Source organism: Andrographis paniculata, unplaced genomic scaffold (genome assembly GCF_009805555.1).
Source record: "Andrographis paniculata isolate CXL003 unplaced genomic scaffold, ASM980555v1 Contig86END, whole genome shotgun sequence".
Classification (NCBI taxonomy): Eukaryota; Viridiplantae; Streptophyta; class Magnoliopsida; order Lamiales; family Acanthaceae; genus Andrographis; species Andrographis paniculata.
The window spans coordinates 5963128-5980607 of NW_026137624.1; the positions used below are offsets into that span (position 1 = coordinate 5963128).

The window sequence follows — 17480 nt, forward strand, 5'->3', positions numbered from 1 at the left end:
AAATAATTAATTTTTTTAATATTATATTATAAATTTATTTTACATTCAAAACATTACATCTACCCTCTATTTATATCATATCAAACAACTATTCAAATTCAATATTTTACTATTCAAAAATCCAAATTCAAAAACTAAAACCCACAACCAAACACACCTATAAAATTTGTATTGATATAATATAAATACAATATATAAAATGGTAAAAATATAACAAGAATTCATATAATATACTCCCTTCGTCCACTTAGAAGGTTGACATTTACTTTTGGCGCGGTATTTAAGAAATAATAGTATTTTAATTATACTGAGTAGTTAAAAGTAGTGTAATGACATTTTTGCCTTTACTTTTTTTTGTGTAAAAGTAATGATGTGATGTAAAGTAAGAGTATTTGTGGAAAAAAAAATAAGGTATTTAATGAAATGTTAACTTTATAATTGGACGTCCCAAAATAGAAATATGTAAACATTGTAAGTGGATGGAGGTAGTATATTATTATTGATTTCAATATAAAATATATAATTACTACAACACATTCAAATAATACAGTACATGTCCCATTAAAAAGTGTCTAATAATTTGAAGTTAGACTCGTAACTATAAGACCATAATTCAAACTCCTTACACTAACAAAATACAAAAAATAATAAGATATTCTTAGTTAATAGCGTATATTATATAACACCTAAAAATGCACAAAACACTTTGTATTTTATTTATTATGTGAAACTTCCTTATAATAATGTAAAGTTTGCACAAACACCCTCATTGTAAAAAACTCATATTTGATTATAAATAAATACTTAAATTATGCAAATTTAATATAAATGAAAAACACCCAAAATAATTGATTAATCCTTTATTTTATATCTTTTGAAAAAAAATGTTATTTTATTTTTATACAAACTATAAAAGTATGACTGATCAATTATTTATTTATTTCATTCAAAAAAATTATTTAAAATATTTCACGTATTTTATTTGTATAAAACTTGCGTAATTTAAATATTTGTTTAGAACCAAATATTAATTTTGGACAAAGAGGACGTTTCATACAAATTTTACATTAACACATGAGTTTTCACGCAATAAATAAAATACAGAGTATATATATAATTTTATATTTTAAAAATTTGTATGTAATTTTACTTTTTTAAAAAATAATGTATAATTATTTTTTTTTAAGTGATATAATTTTATTTTTAGAAAATAATATATATATTTAAAAATAATGTATAATTTTATTTGTAATAATTATTAATTATATATGTTAATTTTCATATATGTAATTTTTAAATAAAATATAAATTATATTTATATGGATCTAATGTAAAAATAAATTAAAATTAGAGTGTAATTTATAAATATAAAAAATTATATAAAATAATATAAAAATATATATAAAAAATATATTTTTAGAAAAAAAAATAAAATTTATGATTAAAATAAAATTATTATAGATCAATTGCATTTACAGCAACTATAAAAATGGAGTAAATAATTGGAAATAATCAGTAGTTAGGTTGACAACACCTATCCAGACGATTTATTAATTCGTATAATTATGCCTTATTTTATTATAAAAATAATGTTTTAAAATTTAAATTCTACACAATGAATTAAAATAATAATATTACGTAGTAGTAGAACGTATTTGACGGCGGGATTTTATTATGCCTCTAAATGCGGAAATATATATATAGTATTATTATATAATATATATATACTCTTTATTGACTTTTGTTGTCAAGGTCATAATTACATTGTGCTACGTTAATCTCAATCACCACTAACGACCATGGCCCCGATAAATGGGCGACTATATTGTACTAATTGAAAAAAAAATCAAAATACTCCCTCCGTCCTCCGATGAATCTCTTTTTTTAAAAAAAAAATCAAAATATTCCCTCTATTCCGCAATGAATTCTGTTTTTTTTTAATAGTATAAATTAATAAGTTATTAATAATAAATTATGATATTAGTCTATTATTTTTTATATAAATAATATTATTAGTATTTTAAAAAAATTTAAGATTATATCTCGAAAAAATATATACAATATAGATATCATTTTGTAGATAATTAAATTTTATATAAAATAAATAAATAATTTTTAATTATTTATCATTACTATAAATTAATTTTATAAAAAACGAAAGTTTTAAATGTAGATAAAAAATTATGTTAATTGAAGATAGGGATAGAAATAAAGGGGTTTTGAATGGGTCCTACGGATAAGATGTTATAAATTTAATTAAATTGATTTATATATTTAAATTAAGTATATTTAAAATTGATAAAATTATCAAAAAAATAAAAAAGATCATCTTTTATGAGACGTATTAAAAAAAAAATGAATCATCTACGGCGGAACTTAGAGAATACTATTTTTGAGTACATAGCAAAAGTACATCACGTCATTCTTTATTGAATAAATTGGCTTAAATTAATTACTAATTTTTAATTTAATATAAAAAAATCAATTAAACCTAAAAACACAACCAAAATATTTAACATAATATTTTAAAAAATATTATTGTTAATATATAATGTCAAAAAATAATATATATATATATATATATTTATGTGTGTGGGTGAAAATATGGCCAAAATCTTGAAATTAAACTAGTTTAAATACAAATTGGAATTGCTTTAGAGTTTTGTAATATTTTTGATAATGATAAAATGTCTAGAAAAAGATAAATATTTGATATAATATGTATATGTTGAATATAATATTTTTATAAAAATAAATTTGATATTTGATATTTTAAAAAATAATTATTGTTATAACATATTTTGAAGAGATGAATATAACACTAAATAAGTTTAAAAATATATTTTAATTGAATCTAACTTATGGCCCAGCTCTAGAAACAAATAATCTGGGCTGCTCAATCAATTATTCAAGTATGCTCTGGCCCATTAAATATATTACACTTTTTTGTTAACATTAATGATTATTGTATTTTTTATGTTGATTTGAAGTTTTGTTTAGATAATATAATTTAATTTGATATTTTGTTAAAGAAAATGTATTTTTAATTGGATAAAAATTAATTTCAATTCAAAAGCTTGGATAACATTAGCACACATATATTTTTAAAATATTATATTATATATATATATTTATTTTACAATATATTACATTAAATACTATTTTTTTTTATTTGAAATTAATTTAAAATTTTGTAACTAATATTTTAATTTAATATTTAAAATAATATATTTTTATTGAAAATTATCCAAATAAATCATATTAATTTGCATTTGAAATAATGATAGAACAAAACTTAGTGTCTTTTACTTGTGAGGTTTTGGTTTTGGGTTTTGATTTTGAATAGTAAAATTTTGAATTGAAATAGTTGTTTGATGTGATACAAATATGTATTTGATGTAATTTTTGAATTTAAAATAGATTTTAGTATAATAAAATGAATAAAAATTGGATGTTTAATTTGTTGTTTTTAAGGAAAAAGAAAATTAGAATAGTAAAATCTAAAATCTTACAAGTAAACATAGTTTAGTTTTTATCATTTCTAAAATTCTAAAAACTAAGATTTTACTATTACCAATTAATTTTTCCTCATTAATTAAATAAAATGTCTATTTTTATTATTTATATTATATTTTAAAAAAATTATATTCAAAATATCACACACACATTTATATTACATTATATAATTATTCCAATTCAAAATTTTACTATTCAAATTCTAAACACAAAATTCAAACCCTAAAAAGAACACACAATAAATTATTTAATATGAGCGTATTAAAATTAATCAACAAAAAATATCAAATCAAACATCTATTTTTCATTTTTTACGAATATTATACTAAAAATTAATTTTACATTCAAAATATCACATGAACACATATTTATATCACATCATACAACTATTCAAATTCAAAATTTTTCAAATCCCAACTCAAAATCCAAACCCTCAAATTGTACAATATAGAATAAACTTATTGCTAATGAGGCGTAGAAGGGAAAATAACAATAAAGGCAAAATAATGAAGCAAGCAAGTGATCATCATCATTGTATGTACACATGCAACCCTTTAATCACACTCACTTTGCTATGTTTAGATATAATTAAAAATAAAATTATTTTTTTAAAAAAAATAAAATTAAGGAATATTAAACATTTTGGTGTTATGTTTTGTTTTTTTAAAAAATATAGGATAGATATATAGTATCAAAATTAGTTTTTTTAAATGTACAAAGTCCAAACATTTTTAAAATAAAAAATAAGTATATGGTATACTATATTAAATGATAAATAAGTTTAAAATGTATAATAGTTGTAAAGAAAAGTGAAAGAATCTTGCTTCGAATTAGCAAACATTAAGGGTGTTGTGTTTGGTTTTATATTTTATTTTTGAGATATTTTAATAAAAGATCATAAAAATTATTCTCTCTATCTCATTTAAATATATATATATATATTCAGAATAGTATCATGCTATACATAAACTCAATAGTATTATTGATGTTTTTATCTTACATAAACTCATTCGTTAGTACAATAATATTAATTTCTAATATATTATAAAGATTATAAGGGCAACTCCAAACTAGTGGGTTGTGCAAAATTGGGGGAGGGGCTTCAACCCACTCCAAAATTTCCTCCATTTTTTGGGCCGCTACAGTGTTACTCAATTTTCAAATTGAGTGGAGTTTATGTGGTGTTTTGTGGTATTTGTGTATTTTTGTGGGATATACTGTGTAATTTTATTTTTTTTAGAAAATGATATGTAATTTTATTTTTTAAAAAAGTGATATAATTTTATTTTTTAAAAATAATGTATAATTTTACCTTTCGAAAAGTGATATATAATTATATAGTTTCTTAAAAATAATGTGTAATTATATATATTTGGGCTATATTGTAAAAATAAATTTAAGTTGGAGTATAATTTATAAATATATAAAGTTATATAAAATAATATAAAAGATGAATATATAGATAATATACTTTTTAGAGTAAAAAATTAAAATTTATGATTAAAGTAAAATTACGTGTGCTAATCAGGTCAAAGTACCTTAATAGAACATATGCTGATTATATTTAAGATTACAAAGATGGCAAAGTGGCCAAACAAACAAATTAAAGGGTCTATTTCTTAATTTCCAAAAACAAAGAAAAGTAGCCCCCCTACTCCACCCACCTAACATACATACATACATACATTACATACATTTGTAATTTAATTAAACTAGCGACCTAAACCGGCCGGTTGATCCCCAACCGGCCGACCACCCGACAACTCCTTTGTTGTCTCCATCATTTCAAAATACATTTCAATATATATATATATATATTTTTTAAAAAAGTCTGGAAAGTTCCTACCATCCCTCATAATTTAGCTGCAATAATATTTTTTAAAACACAAAAATATATATATGCAATTTCTAAACCATTAAAAAAAAAAAAAAGGTAATTAATTAGTAAATGTAAATTAAACTGCAATCTGCAATGCATCAAACCCTAATTGTACGGCAGTAATGGAAGGCGGTTGCGGCGGTTTTGTGAGAGTAATCTTCTAGAAGCAGCAGTTTATCGCCGTCTCTTACTCCCACCATATGCAGGTGCTCGTCGTCTTCCCTTTCCTTCCCTCTGAACACCATCCGCTGCGCCGCCGGCTCCATTTTTGTAAGTATCGACATCAAAACCTTCAATTCTCCTAAACACAATCAATTACCGATTAGATTATATTTGTGTGCAATAATTATGTGCAATCAATAATATATATGTTTACTTACGGAAGGTGGAGGTTGGGAGAACAGAGATTTGATGGCAGAATTGAGAAGACGAAACCGTCGAAACCCTAATTGTGATGTATAATTGCTCCTCCTCGTTTTTCTGAATCTCTCTTTTCTGCACGAGCATTCCCCCCGGCCTTAATTCCCACTCGATCGCGTCGCCGGCGCCGGCACCGGCGACTTCTTCCCGGCGGGCGATTTTGGAAGCGGTTCTGCTCCGGCTCCAGCTCCAACTTCGGGAGAACCTCTTCCGCACCAGGTTTATCATTTTTCTTTTTTTAATTAATTAATTAATTGTAGAGTTTTTGTTCTGTTGGTAGCAACAGGTTTGGGAGAGATATATATAATGGCTATGGAACGGATATTATAATTATCAGTGGGGTTGAGAGCCAATGGGATGGTGACACGCGTCCAATTGGCACATGGAGGGTGGGTGTTAATTAGTTTTAATTAATTGGTTTTGTTACACGGTTTTGAATTATTTTAAATAGAAGTTTGGACACATATTTTAATATGCTTATCTAAACCGGGCAAACCACCCTAATGTCTAAAGAATTAGTTATACTCTATCCATAATAAAATATCTATTTTTATTTTACCTAACGTTACAAACACCCTTACAACATAAATCACTATTATATTTTACATTTTTATTAACCCAAAAAAATAATATTATTTAATTTATAAAAAAAAAACCCAAAAAAATAATATTATTTAATTTATAAAAAAAAACAAAGAATATATTGAATTGAGACTAAAAAATTGGAGTATAAGTTATTAACATAATATTTTTTTAAAAAAATGATTATTAGATATAATACCTTTTACTATTAATTAATGACAACATATAAGATCATAATTTTGATATTTTTTATTTTGCGAGTAAAAAAAAATATTTTTGTAAAAATCAATAATATTTTGGTATTTATTATAATATGAATTATTTTACTATAATTAAAAAATTTTGATATTTTTTATTGAAAGATAAAAATAGTAAAATAAATAAATAAATAAATATTGAGTTAAAACATAAAAAAAATATATTTCATTCGTCCGTCAATATATTTACAAATAAAATGTGAAAGAAATATTTCTTTATTCAAAATAATACAAATTTGCATGAAGACTAAAAGAACAAATTCTTTAATGGCTCATCAATCTTAATTTTAAATGATTACACTGCAGCTTCATTGTTACATCCATATGTAGTTATATATACATTTATATGTTATATTTATTATTATTTTTTTTCCTTAATATATATATATCACCCAAAAATTAAATTAATTAATTAGTTTATTGTGGTTGGGTGACTCAGAGCAAAGGGCATCTAACCATGTGCAAATTTCAATTTAATATATAATCAATATTAATTAATAATTAGTTAATTATAAATAATCGGATGGCTGTTGTGTCGTATATGTACGACTTTGGATCTGCTGCTGATATCGAATATAGAGCAGTATTTTTGTGATTTTATTTTTTATATTTATTAATTAACTAGTCAATTATTATTTTTTATTTATTTATTTTTTATTCTAAAATTTGCATATAATTTTTATTTAGAAAACTGAATTCGAAGATTCGTAGAAATATTTATCAAGAAAGAATTTGTTCGACTGTTTATGATTCGATTTGCTTTGATATCACATCTGCTAGCTGATTGCTATTCATAAGTTCTCAATCAAAAGATGTTATTCATTTTATGCATATTTTATGTGTAATTTTTTAGTTTTATTTTTTATTTTTTATTTTTTAAAAATAATTTAGATGTATTATTTTGTCGAAACTATAATGTATTTTTATAATAATAGTATTCTCTCAATCTCATAATAAATTATTCTATTGATTTGAGGTACAATATTTAAGATAATAAATATTAATTAATTAATAAAAATTAATTATAATATTATATTTATGTAAGTGATATTATTAATATTTTAAAATTATATATCACTAAAATATAATATGTAATATGCATATAATTTTATACAATGCCAATAAATAAGAAAATACATTTATAAATTAATTTTATAAAATATGCCATGTCAATCTTTTTTTTTTTTATTTTCAAATACAAAGCCTAATAGTATTTTAATATAAATATAGGATTAAGTAAAAAATAAAATAAGGATATTACGATAAATTTATTTAAAATTGGTGGGATAAATAGAAAATTTGTTATAAATGAGTTATTACTATTTGTTAAAATATAAGTAATAAAACTATAAATTAATAAAATTACTTAATATAAATAGATTATGATAAATTTAGTGTATAGAAAAAAAAAATTAAATAAACTGATATAATTATGTCCAACAAACAAAGATATTGCTCGGTAATTAAGTTAGGATATTATTGAATCATAGGCAGTATAGTGCATTTTATTCACAATCATATCATTTTTTATAAAAAATGTGTGACAACAATCTATGTTCTTCTAATATATTTTTTAATTGCGATTCTAATAAATAATAATAATTAATACAAAAAAACCTTTTACAAATTCAAATATTAAAAAAAAAATTAAATATTTATTACAAAAACTCAAAAATCAAATATTCAATTTAAATTAATATATTTTATACTTTTGATATAATTCTTTATAATACATTTAAAAAATTAATTCATCTAAAAATATTTCATGAATAAAGCTCATATGTATACAATATGGTAGATACAAATATGAACAATAAATTTAACAAGTACTATATATATTATTATATATATATTTTTTGATATGAAATCGAAAAGAATGTATAATAGTAATTATATATAATGGTTAAATTACATTATATTTTTTGTTTTAATAAAAATGTATAAAATATTATGTATTTTTTTTTTATTGCGTAAAATATCTTTATATTAAATCAAAATATGTATAAAATACTATATTAGTCTAAAATACATGTTTGTTTGTAAATACACATTTAATTATACAAGTTTTATATAAATAAAAGTGGTCAAATATCTTAAATGCTTTATTTGAATTGAATTAGAAATAATAAATAATAAATCGACTATTCATTTTATAGTTTCATATTATTTAAGATATTTTTAATATATACATGTGTTTACAATTAAATATCAACTTTAATATAAATAAACTGGAGGATATTTTTATGTAATTTTTTACTAAAATAGTACAATAATATATTACTACTATATAATTGACCTAATAATAATAAAATAAAATAAAAATATCATAAAAGGTCGAGCGAGAAAGTTACGGAAATTGGGGAATGGATTGGCGTGGTATGCATGCAAAACCAGGCGTGCTAATTAAATATAGAAATAAATTTATTGTAACGATAAAAGTGAAAGTGAATTAAAAGATGAAAATGTGCAGCAACTTGCATGCGTATAATCATATTAATTAATTAATTAATTATTGCATTCCTACACTTATTACATCTATTAACTAAAGTCTAAAACTAATAAATCAAATAAGAGGTAGATCCATCTTTTCACGCTTTCCCTTGTCACCTCGTATTTGTATTTTTAAGGCTGTCATACTCTCTCTTCTACGTAACTTGGGTGTATTATTGTAGATTCTCCGATGTAATTTGGGTGTATTATTGTAGATACGATAATTTATGTGAAATATAATTAGTGAGTAATTAAAAAATGTATTACTAAAAATAATTATTGTATAATAAAAATAATTATAGATTAAGATAACTAGATAGTTTAATTAAAATTTAAAAAATTATAAAATTTAAAATATGATTAAAATTTTTATTATATTTTGAAAAATAAAAAGAACAAATTATATGAGGCGGACGAAAATAAAAAAAATATGAACAAATTATACGAGACAAAAAGAGTATAATTTTGAAAATTTCATTTGTAATCAATGTTAACAAAGTACTCCATGCAGTCTCAAACACCCTGCAACATTTTCTTTTTGGTACGCCTAAACACCGCCTAAACACCATGCAATATTTCTAAAATAGGAAATAATTAATTATATTTAATCTCTACTCCACACTTTATCCCCTCACATCATCCAAATAAAAAAATAAAATATATATTTCTCTCTCAATCACATCACCTAATTTCTAAATTATTCTACTTAATACTATCCACCTAAAGACTCGTGTCAAAAGTAAATATTGCACCTTGTTTGGGATGGAGGAAGTACTATTTTTTTTTATGTAAATATTAAAATATTAATATTCTATAGAGAATAATACTATAGAAGATAAATATATATATATATATTTTGTCCTTAAGCTTATTTATTTTTTAATGATATTTATTGTAATATTGTGTAATTTTTAAAATAATTTTTATTAAAATAAAAATAAAATTAGTAAAAAAGAAAACAAATACAATAAGAGTTAACATGCTAAAATAACAAGATGAATACATTCGAAAAAAAAAAAAAACGAAAAAAGTATAAAATTTTCAAATATTTATAATTTTATACATGTAAAAATGAATTTATTTGGTGGATCAAAATTTGGTTTCGTTTAAATAGACTTTTGAGTTTTTAAAAAAAATTAAAATTAATAAAAGTATAAATATTGAACGTAAATTTTTGTAAGAAATAATAAATATTTGATTAGATATATATTTTTATAGCAAAAAGTTACAAAATGTTTGTGTAACCTTTACTGTTTTTATAATTCAAAGTATGATCGAACCACTACACGCCCGGCCGGCCGGTCCGGTCCAACCGGTTCGGGCAGCATTCCACACTTGTGCCTAATGTTTTTCATGTGTTTCAGATTAAACTGACTTCAGATGTCCATGCATACGAGCATACATGGTGATGATACGATTGCATTTGAATTAAAGATCAAGAGAACCAACAAATCAATCGAAACTGGATCATATTCTGCTTAATTTGCTCGAGATCAGCTGATAGAAAGCCCAACGAAGAAGAAGACTGACCAGATTGGGATTGAATCATCAATCAGAACTGCAAAATTAGGGCACCAAAGATCGATTTGATTTGCTTGAAAACCGATCGATTGATCCATCCATCGTTCGATTAGATGGAAGAATTGAAAGGTTTGAGCATCAATTAGGTTGGGAAATGGATCTGTGCAGTCAAATTGAACAAATTTTGAGTGGAAATTAGGGATGGAACCCCCAAGTGGTTTTTGGGCATCTCTATGGCATTTCATACTGTTCTTGCCCTTTTTCATCGGTCTTCTAATCCTTGGCTTCATTAAAGGTCCAACTCTACTCTTTACATCAATCACTGTAAAAATTCTTCTGCTACTTCGATACATAGTGATGAATTTGATGCTAACAGGTATCATAATGTTGCCAGTAATTTTTATCATAATGTCGGTTGGAATTTCAGTGATAATTCTTGGTCTTTGGCCTGTTCACTGTTACTACACTTATTATTGCATTTGGAGGTAAGCCTTTTTTGTTTTTTATCGAGATATTTCAGATTTTGGATTGGATTTGTTGTATTAAGTTTTTTATTATGTTATCTTCTCGTTTTGTGATTTAGATTATATTTCTGTTATCTTAGATTATGTTGTTAATAGATATACAAAATTGACAGTTTTTTAGGATTTTTACTTCTGTTAATTTACTTATACTATTGCATTCTGCAATTCATCAATGGCAGAACAGAGCAGTTTGGTCCTTCCCTGAAGATGATACTCTGTATTTTTGTTCTTCCTGTCATCTTGTTATTGTGGCCGCTTGTCGGAATTGCTGCTGGACTTCTAGCCGGAGCGGCCTACGGCTTGCTAGCACCGATGTTCGCAACTTTTCAGGCTGTTGAGGAAGGGAAGATCGACAAATTCCATCACTGTATTTGTGTAATCAAAATCTAATTAATGATGAATTAGTCCATTGAAATCAAACATTTCTGTTTTCTTGATTTTCTCTCAGTTACACAAAACTTTGCTGCTTGCAGGATGGAATTTGGAGTTCTTTGCAAGGGAGTTTCACCATAGTTAGGGACTTCTTAGATGTTTGTTACTATTCTTATTTCTCAATCATGACTGATCTGCAGAATCAAGGGCCTCAAGAGGGAAAATATTATGAGATTAGGTCTGTATTTACCTATCAATCAAATCGTTTGTAATAAAAAAGAGTTTATAATCGACGAATTTGATTCATTTTACTGCAGGTTGGTGTATGTTCCATTAGCTTTAGTTGCAGGAATATGTGGTGCAGTGATTGATCTTGTGGTGATTTCCTCCATTGCTGTCTGCAAGAGTCCTTATATGCTGGTTAAGGGCTGGCATCGATTGTTCCACGACTGTATCGGTCGGGAAGGCCCTTTTTTGGAGACGATCTGCGTCCCATTTGCCGGGCTCGCGATTTTACTTTGGCCATTATCTGTTATAGCCGCTGTGTTGGGGTCTGTGGTTTCCAGCATCTTCTTGGGGGGTTATGCAGCAGCTGTTGTGTATCAGGTTTGAATGCTTGTCTATCTTCGGATTCGGGTTTAAGGTTTAGGATTTAGCGCGAAAACGTGAATTTTGTGTCTTGTTGGATAGATATATGTTCTTACATTCTTTGAATGCTTGTCTATCTTCGGAGTCGAGTTTAAGGTTTAGGATTTAGCTCGAAAATGTGAATTTTGTGTCTTGTTGGATAGATATATGTTCTTACATTATTGTTGTTGTTTCGATTCAGGAGGGATCTTTCTGGTTTGGCCTCTGCTATGTTGTTGCTTCGTTGTCGATTTACGATGATTACAGCAACGATATTCTCGGCATGCCCGAAGGATCCTGCTTTCCGAGGTTTCGATTCATTACATCTATCATTCATATATCTTCACGCGATTTTAAGGACTAAAAACGACGTTTGTTTGTCTGCGCAGACCGCGTTATAGGAAGAGTTCATTCCAAGCTTCGTCTTTGTCGAAGCAAAACTCTTCGAAGAATGCATCGTCGTGTAGAAGTCCGATTAACGCTTCGATACTCGAGTTGAAGCCGATGGAGGTTTGTGTATTTCGGTTTCGTGAATTTATGTACGCGCGATTTTGACGGATTCCTCATCGTCGTTCTTCATTGTCTAGTTGTCCGAAGCCTTGTTCGACGAATGCCAGCGGCGGGGCGAAATTCTGGCATCGAAGGGTATAATAACGGTAGCGGATGTCGAAGATGCGAAGAATAATAACAAAGATGCCAGCAGAGCGATCGCGATTGGATTACCGGCGTATTGTATTTTCCAAGCGCTACTGCGTTCGACTAAGGCGAATTCGACAGGCATCTTGCTAAGTGAGTAGGCGACTGACTGACTGACCGTGTCTCGATCTTCCTCTATGTGTCTTGCTCGAGTACTGTCAAGAAATTGATTGGTGGTGCAGGTGACGGCGTAACCGAAATAACTTCCTCGAATAGGCCGAGGGATAAGTTCTTCGACTTGTTCCTCACTCCGCTTCTGATCGTTAAGGAGCAGATGAGAGCAGACGATCTTTCGGAGGCGGAGGAGGAGTATCTTGGCGGGTTGATTTTGACGGGTGGCGATACAGCAAGATTGGAGAATTCGAGCGCGCGATCGGGTCCTGAATCCGAGCTTAGACGAGCAGAACTCGATGCATTAGCTCGAAGGTAAAGATAACACTTTCTTAAATCTAAATTTTTAAGTGAGATGATCGTTCATGATACTTTTATTATTTTTATTTTCTTAGCAGACTTCAAGGAATAACAAAGTCTATATCGAGATTCCCGACATTCAGACGCCGTTTCGAGAGCAGCATATCGAACATTCTCGAAGAGTTAGCTAAGAAGAGAGATTTGAGCATCGACTCTAGCAGCAATGGCTCGGAAACTGTTCTGAGATCACGAGGTTTGTTCGAAAAAATTGTTACCACGAGCTTTCCCGATCGAGAGGCTGAAAGAGACGTCGAAATCGGACAAACAGGTAAGGGATCATCAAAATTTTCAATGTGTTGTCTGTTTTATATCATGCATTGTTGGTAAATATATATATATATATATATTTATATTATGTTAATATAATTCATGCATTCCTTATCTTTCTATCAAGTGTTGTCAGCAACAGCTGACAATTCTCATATCATCAAAAATAGAAAAAGGTGTAAACAATGAATAGAGCAACACAGGGGCGTGTTGAATTTTTGAAACAAGAATCATAGGCCATACATATAGAGATTTTTTTTTTTTTTTTATATAACCGAAAGTACGCACTGAGTAGACCTTCGGTCAAACCTAATAGAATCTAATAGAAATTCTATTCTTGCTTCTTGGCAGTGTCTTTCATGAGTCCCTTTTTTCTAATTTTCAGGCAGAAGTTGAGACGCCAAGAATCGACAATCGACTCCGGCATCAAGTGCAAGAGAGCCCATAGAAGTGAGTGAGGCCAATACGGCGTGCAGCGAGGCTCGTATCCGATCCAACGGACAGCGGCGCGAGCGTAGCCATCCGTCGATGGAACTAACAAGGAAGACGTTCTAACGGAGGCCATCTTTGTTGCAACATATAAAGGTACCTGAAAATCCAATCCGATCCTCTATTCAATACTTTAAAAAAAAAGAAAAAAGAAAAAAAAGCTAATAATAGTGGAAATTTGTGCAAAATTTAAATTATGAGATAATTAAAAGTTGCGAATAGTAAATTATTGATAATATTATGTCATAATTTTTTGCTAGGATTGTTCCGTATATAATTTTGCAGAAAACTTTACAAAGAACATTATGCAAATATATAACCTAATTTGGATAAGTAATAAAAACGTGTCTACTCTATTTCTATTAAAAGGCATGGCTAACTTGGTATGGTAAGCGACTAGCGATTATAAGGTTATTGCTTCGGCAGCGCTATGCAATGATTGTAAAAAGTTGTGATTTATTATTATTATTATCAGTAGAGTCACAAAATTGCAGTTCTTTATATTACCAAAATCCCAAAAAGTTGGACATAGAGGGTTAGACGTGTGAGATCATGTTCAAACCCCCGACGCTTCAGGTCATTTGTTACATATGATTCGCCTAGTGTAATTTGTTTGTCAGATCTAGTTTGTAGGGTATTAGGTTTGATCGAAAATTTATCCAGCGTGCACCTTCGGATAGCAGCTGCGCTTTCCCTAGCTATTAAAAAAAAATCCCAAAATAGTTGTTTAGTAATTCCTTTATCCATCAAATCTACGTTGTTGTTTTTTTTCTTCTAAAAAAAATATGCATATCTTTTATTAATAAGAAATAACTTTTACATTATTTAATTTATATTTTTTAATATTGTATTTATATTAATAGTTACTGTGCTAATTTAGTTTATTTAGAAAATTTAGCTATATATACAAATAACACATATTCTTGTTACGTATTATACATGTGTGTAATAAATGTATGAATTATTTGTTCATAATTAAATGTGTTATATTCTCTTCGTCTCATATCTATATATTAATTTGCTTTTTACGAGAAATTTTAGAAATATTAGTATTATATTAAAATTAGTAGAAATAAAAGTAAAAAGACTAAACCAACATGATATAAAAGTAATGACATTTACGTAATATATTATAAATTGAAAGAATATTTGTAATGTTAGATAGACAGTATAATTACTAAAATGAAATAGATACTTTGTCGACCAAAATGAAAAAATAGATATATTATTAAGGGACCGAGAAAGTATAAAAAATATGTTATGTGCTGAAATAAACTATAATATGTTATACAACTATAACACATGCTGTTAGTTTATATATTATATTTGTATTATATTAACTTAATATACAATATATTGTTTATAATAGTCTCTCAGTCCAGTTAGAAGTATAATTACAAAGTAAACATTTCATTAAATACCTCACATTTTTTTCAAAAATACTTCTACTTTACATCACATTATTACTTTTACACAAAAAAATATGAACAAAAATATCATTATATTATTTTTAAATACCTACTAACGCCAAAAATAATTGTTTGCTTTATGTGTGGGCGGGAGAGTAATACTCAGGGCTGCCAAAAGCACACAATGTATTTTTCCAGAATTCGGATTGTAGCCGTAGCCAATATTTATTTATAAATATGGCGCAGCTATTTACAAAATTTATTTAAAAAGTTTCTCACTTCGTTAAATAACTCTTATACTTTTGACAATACTATTATTTCATTGCATTTAATCAAGATAATATATTTGTATTTATGAAAATTAATATCCAATTCAACTTGACATATTTTGTTAATTTTTTAACAGCAAAACTATAAGTTTATTTTTTGGTATTGTAGAACACAAAAAACTACACCTGACACTGCACATCAATTCCGCTCTTCTTGTATTCAACATACAGACATCTCGAAAATTGGTCGACGAATCTGCAGAAAGCATCCAATTCCAAGTTCACAACAATCATCAATGGCGGAAATTAATTTTCAAACCTGGAACTGGAAATCAATTAAACGAAGTACTCACGCTTTCGAAGCAGCGTAAACAGAGTAGAGAGGATCCGAGGGGATAACAATGGCGGAACCCGACCCGATGTTCACAATAGCTCCTCGTTTCCTCTCCAACATTCCAGCCAAAACAGCCTGTGTAACCATGGTCGTCGCCTCCACATTAACCCTAATTAAATCGCCCAAAAGCTTCTCATCCACTTCGTGGAAGAATCTCGCGTAAGGATACGAAATTCCGACGTTATTAATCAGCACTCCGACGTCCAGTCCTTGAATAGCCTCCTTAATCCTCGAAACGCCTCCGGATAAGTCGCCGGCGGCGAAGTCCACCACCACGGTCTTAATCTGGACCCTACCCGACCCGAATCCGGATAAAATCGAATCGGATACCTGTCTGAGCTTCTCCGGATTGCGACCGACGAGAACAAGGTTGAGACCGTCGTTTGCGAGCTGGATTGCGAAGGATTTTCCGATTCCGTCGGTCGGTCCGGTGACTAAAGCCCAGGCGCCGTAGCGTTTTTTCAGATCCTTCCGCGGTCGCAGGAAATTGAGGTAGATCCAGTTGAGAGTGGAGAGTGTGAGGTTGAAGAGGGAGAGGAAACCGATGGATTCGACGAGGAGAAGCCATGGCGGTTGCGATTTGAGGTGCTCGGAGATGCAGTCCGCCATTGATTGACGGTTTCGAACTTTCAGTGGCTTTGAGGAGAAGGGTAAGTTTTAGGCTGAATTATTTAAACATTATTAATTTTAATAAAAATTAATATAAATAATACTACTAAAAAAATTTAAAAATTATTGTTCATATTAAATTGCCAATTTAAATAATTTTGTAATGTTATTTTGTTAGCATTATTTCTATAGGTTTTTTTTTTTTTTTATTAAAATTAATACTAGGAGTAATATTTAAAATAATTCAATAGGAGATTTAATGGGAAAGTACGGCACAGTGACATGGGAGGAAGTTGGTTGAAACCGTTTAACAGAAATTAGGCAGTATTAATTTATTAATTTTTTATTTATTAGGTCGCCAATAAAAGTTCGCCCTTTTCTCAATTAATTGATTCGAATGTGAACTGCTTTTTTGGTTTTTACCTATTTTTCGTCAATTTTCAGACTACGTGAAAATAACAATTATTATTATTATTATTATTATTATTATTCGAATGTGAACTGCTTTTTTGGTTTTTACCTATTTTTCGTCAATTTTCAGACTACGTGAAAATAACAATTATTATTATTATTATTATTATTATTATTATTATTATTATTATTGTTATTACAATGTCTTTACTTTAGAGAATAGATTATATTCCCTTATTATTCAAAATACAAAAAAATTGATTTCTATTTTAATATT

The 17480-nt window shown here is 27.4% G+C and overlaps 3 protein-coding genes across 3 annotated transcripts; 1 reads left to right on the forward strand and 2 right to left on the reverse strand.

The window, feature by feature from the left end:
• Nucleotides 1–5039: 5039 nt before the first annotated feature.
• LOC127241913 (BAG family molecular chaperone regulator 4-like) lies at nt 5040–6097 on the reverse strand. Its single transcript, XM_051261181.1, has 2 exons — nt 5776–6097; nt 5040–5696 (listed from the first exon to the last, which is right to left on the reverse strand). The coding sequence occupies exons 1-2, from the start codon at nt 6041–6043 to the stop codon at nt 5494–5496; spliced, it is 471 nt and encodes a 156-aa protein (XP_051117138.1). The 5' UTR covers nt 6044–6097; the 3' UTR covers nt 5040–5493.
• Nucleotides 6098–10559: 4462 nt separating this feature from the next.
• LOC127242448 (uncharacterized membrane protein At3g27390-like) lies at nt 10560–14150 on the forward strand. Its single transcript, XM_051261994.1, has 11 exons — nt 10560–10960; nt 11042–11150; nt 11369–11564; nt 11663–11799; nt 11879–12167; nt 12391–12497; nt 12578–12698; nt 12776–12977; nt 13067–13310; nt 13394–13623; nt 14008–14150. Exons 1-11 carry the CDS (start codon nt 10867–10869, stop codon nt 14016–14018), a joined length of 1740 nt encoding a protein of 579 aa, XP_051117951.1. The 5' UTR covers nt 10560–10866; the 3' UTR covers nt 14019–14150.
• On the reverse strand, nt 13813–16856 carry LOC127242449 (very-long-chain 3-oxoacyl-CoA reductase 1-like). Its single transcript, XM_051261995.1, has 3 exons — nt 16143–16856; nt 15976–16045; nt 13813–14211 (listed from the first exon to the last, which is right to left on the reverse strand). Exons 1-3 carry the CDS (start codon nt 16790–16792, stop codon nt 13954–13956), a joined length of 978 nt encoding a protein of 325 aa, XP_051117952.1. The 5' UTR covers nt 16793–16856; the 3' UTR covers nt 13813–13953.
• Nucleotides 16857–17480: the final 624 nt, after the last annotated feature.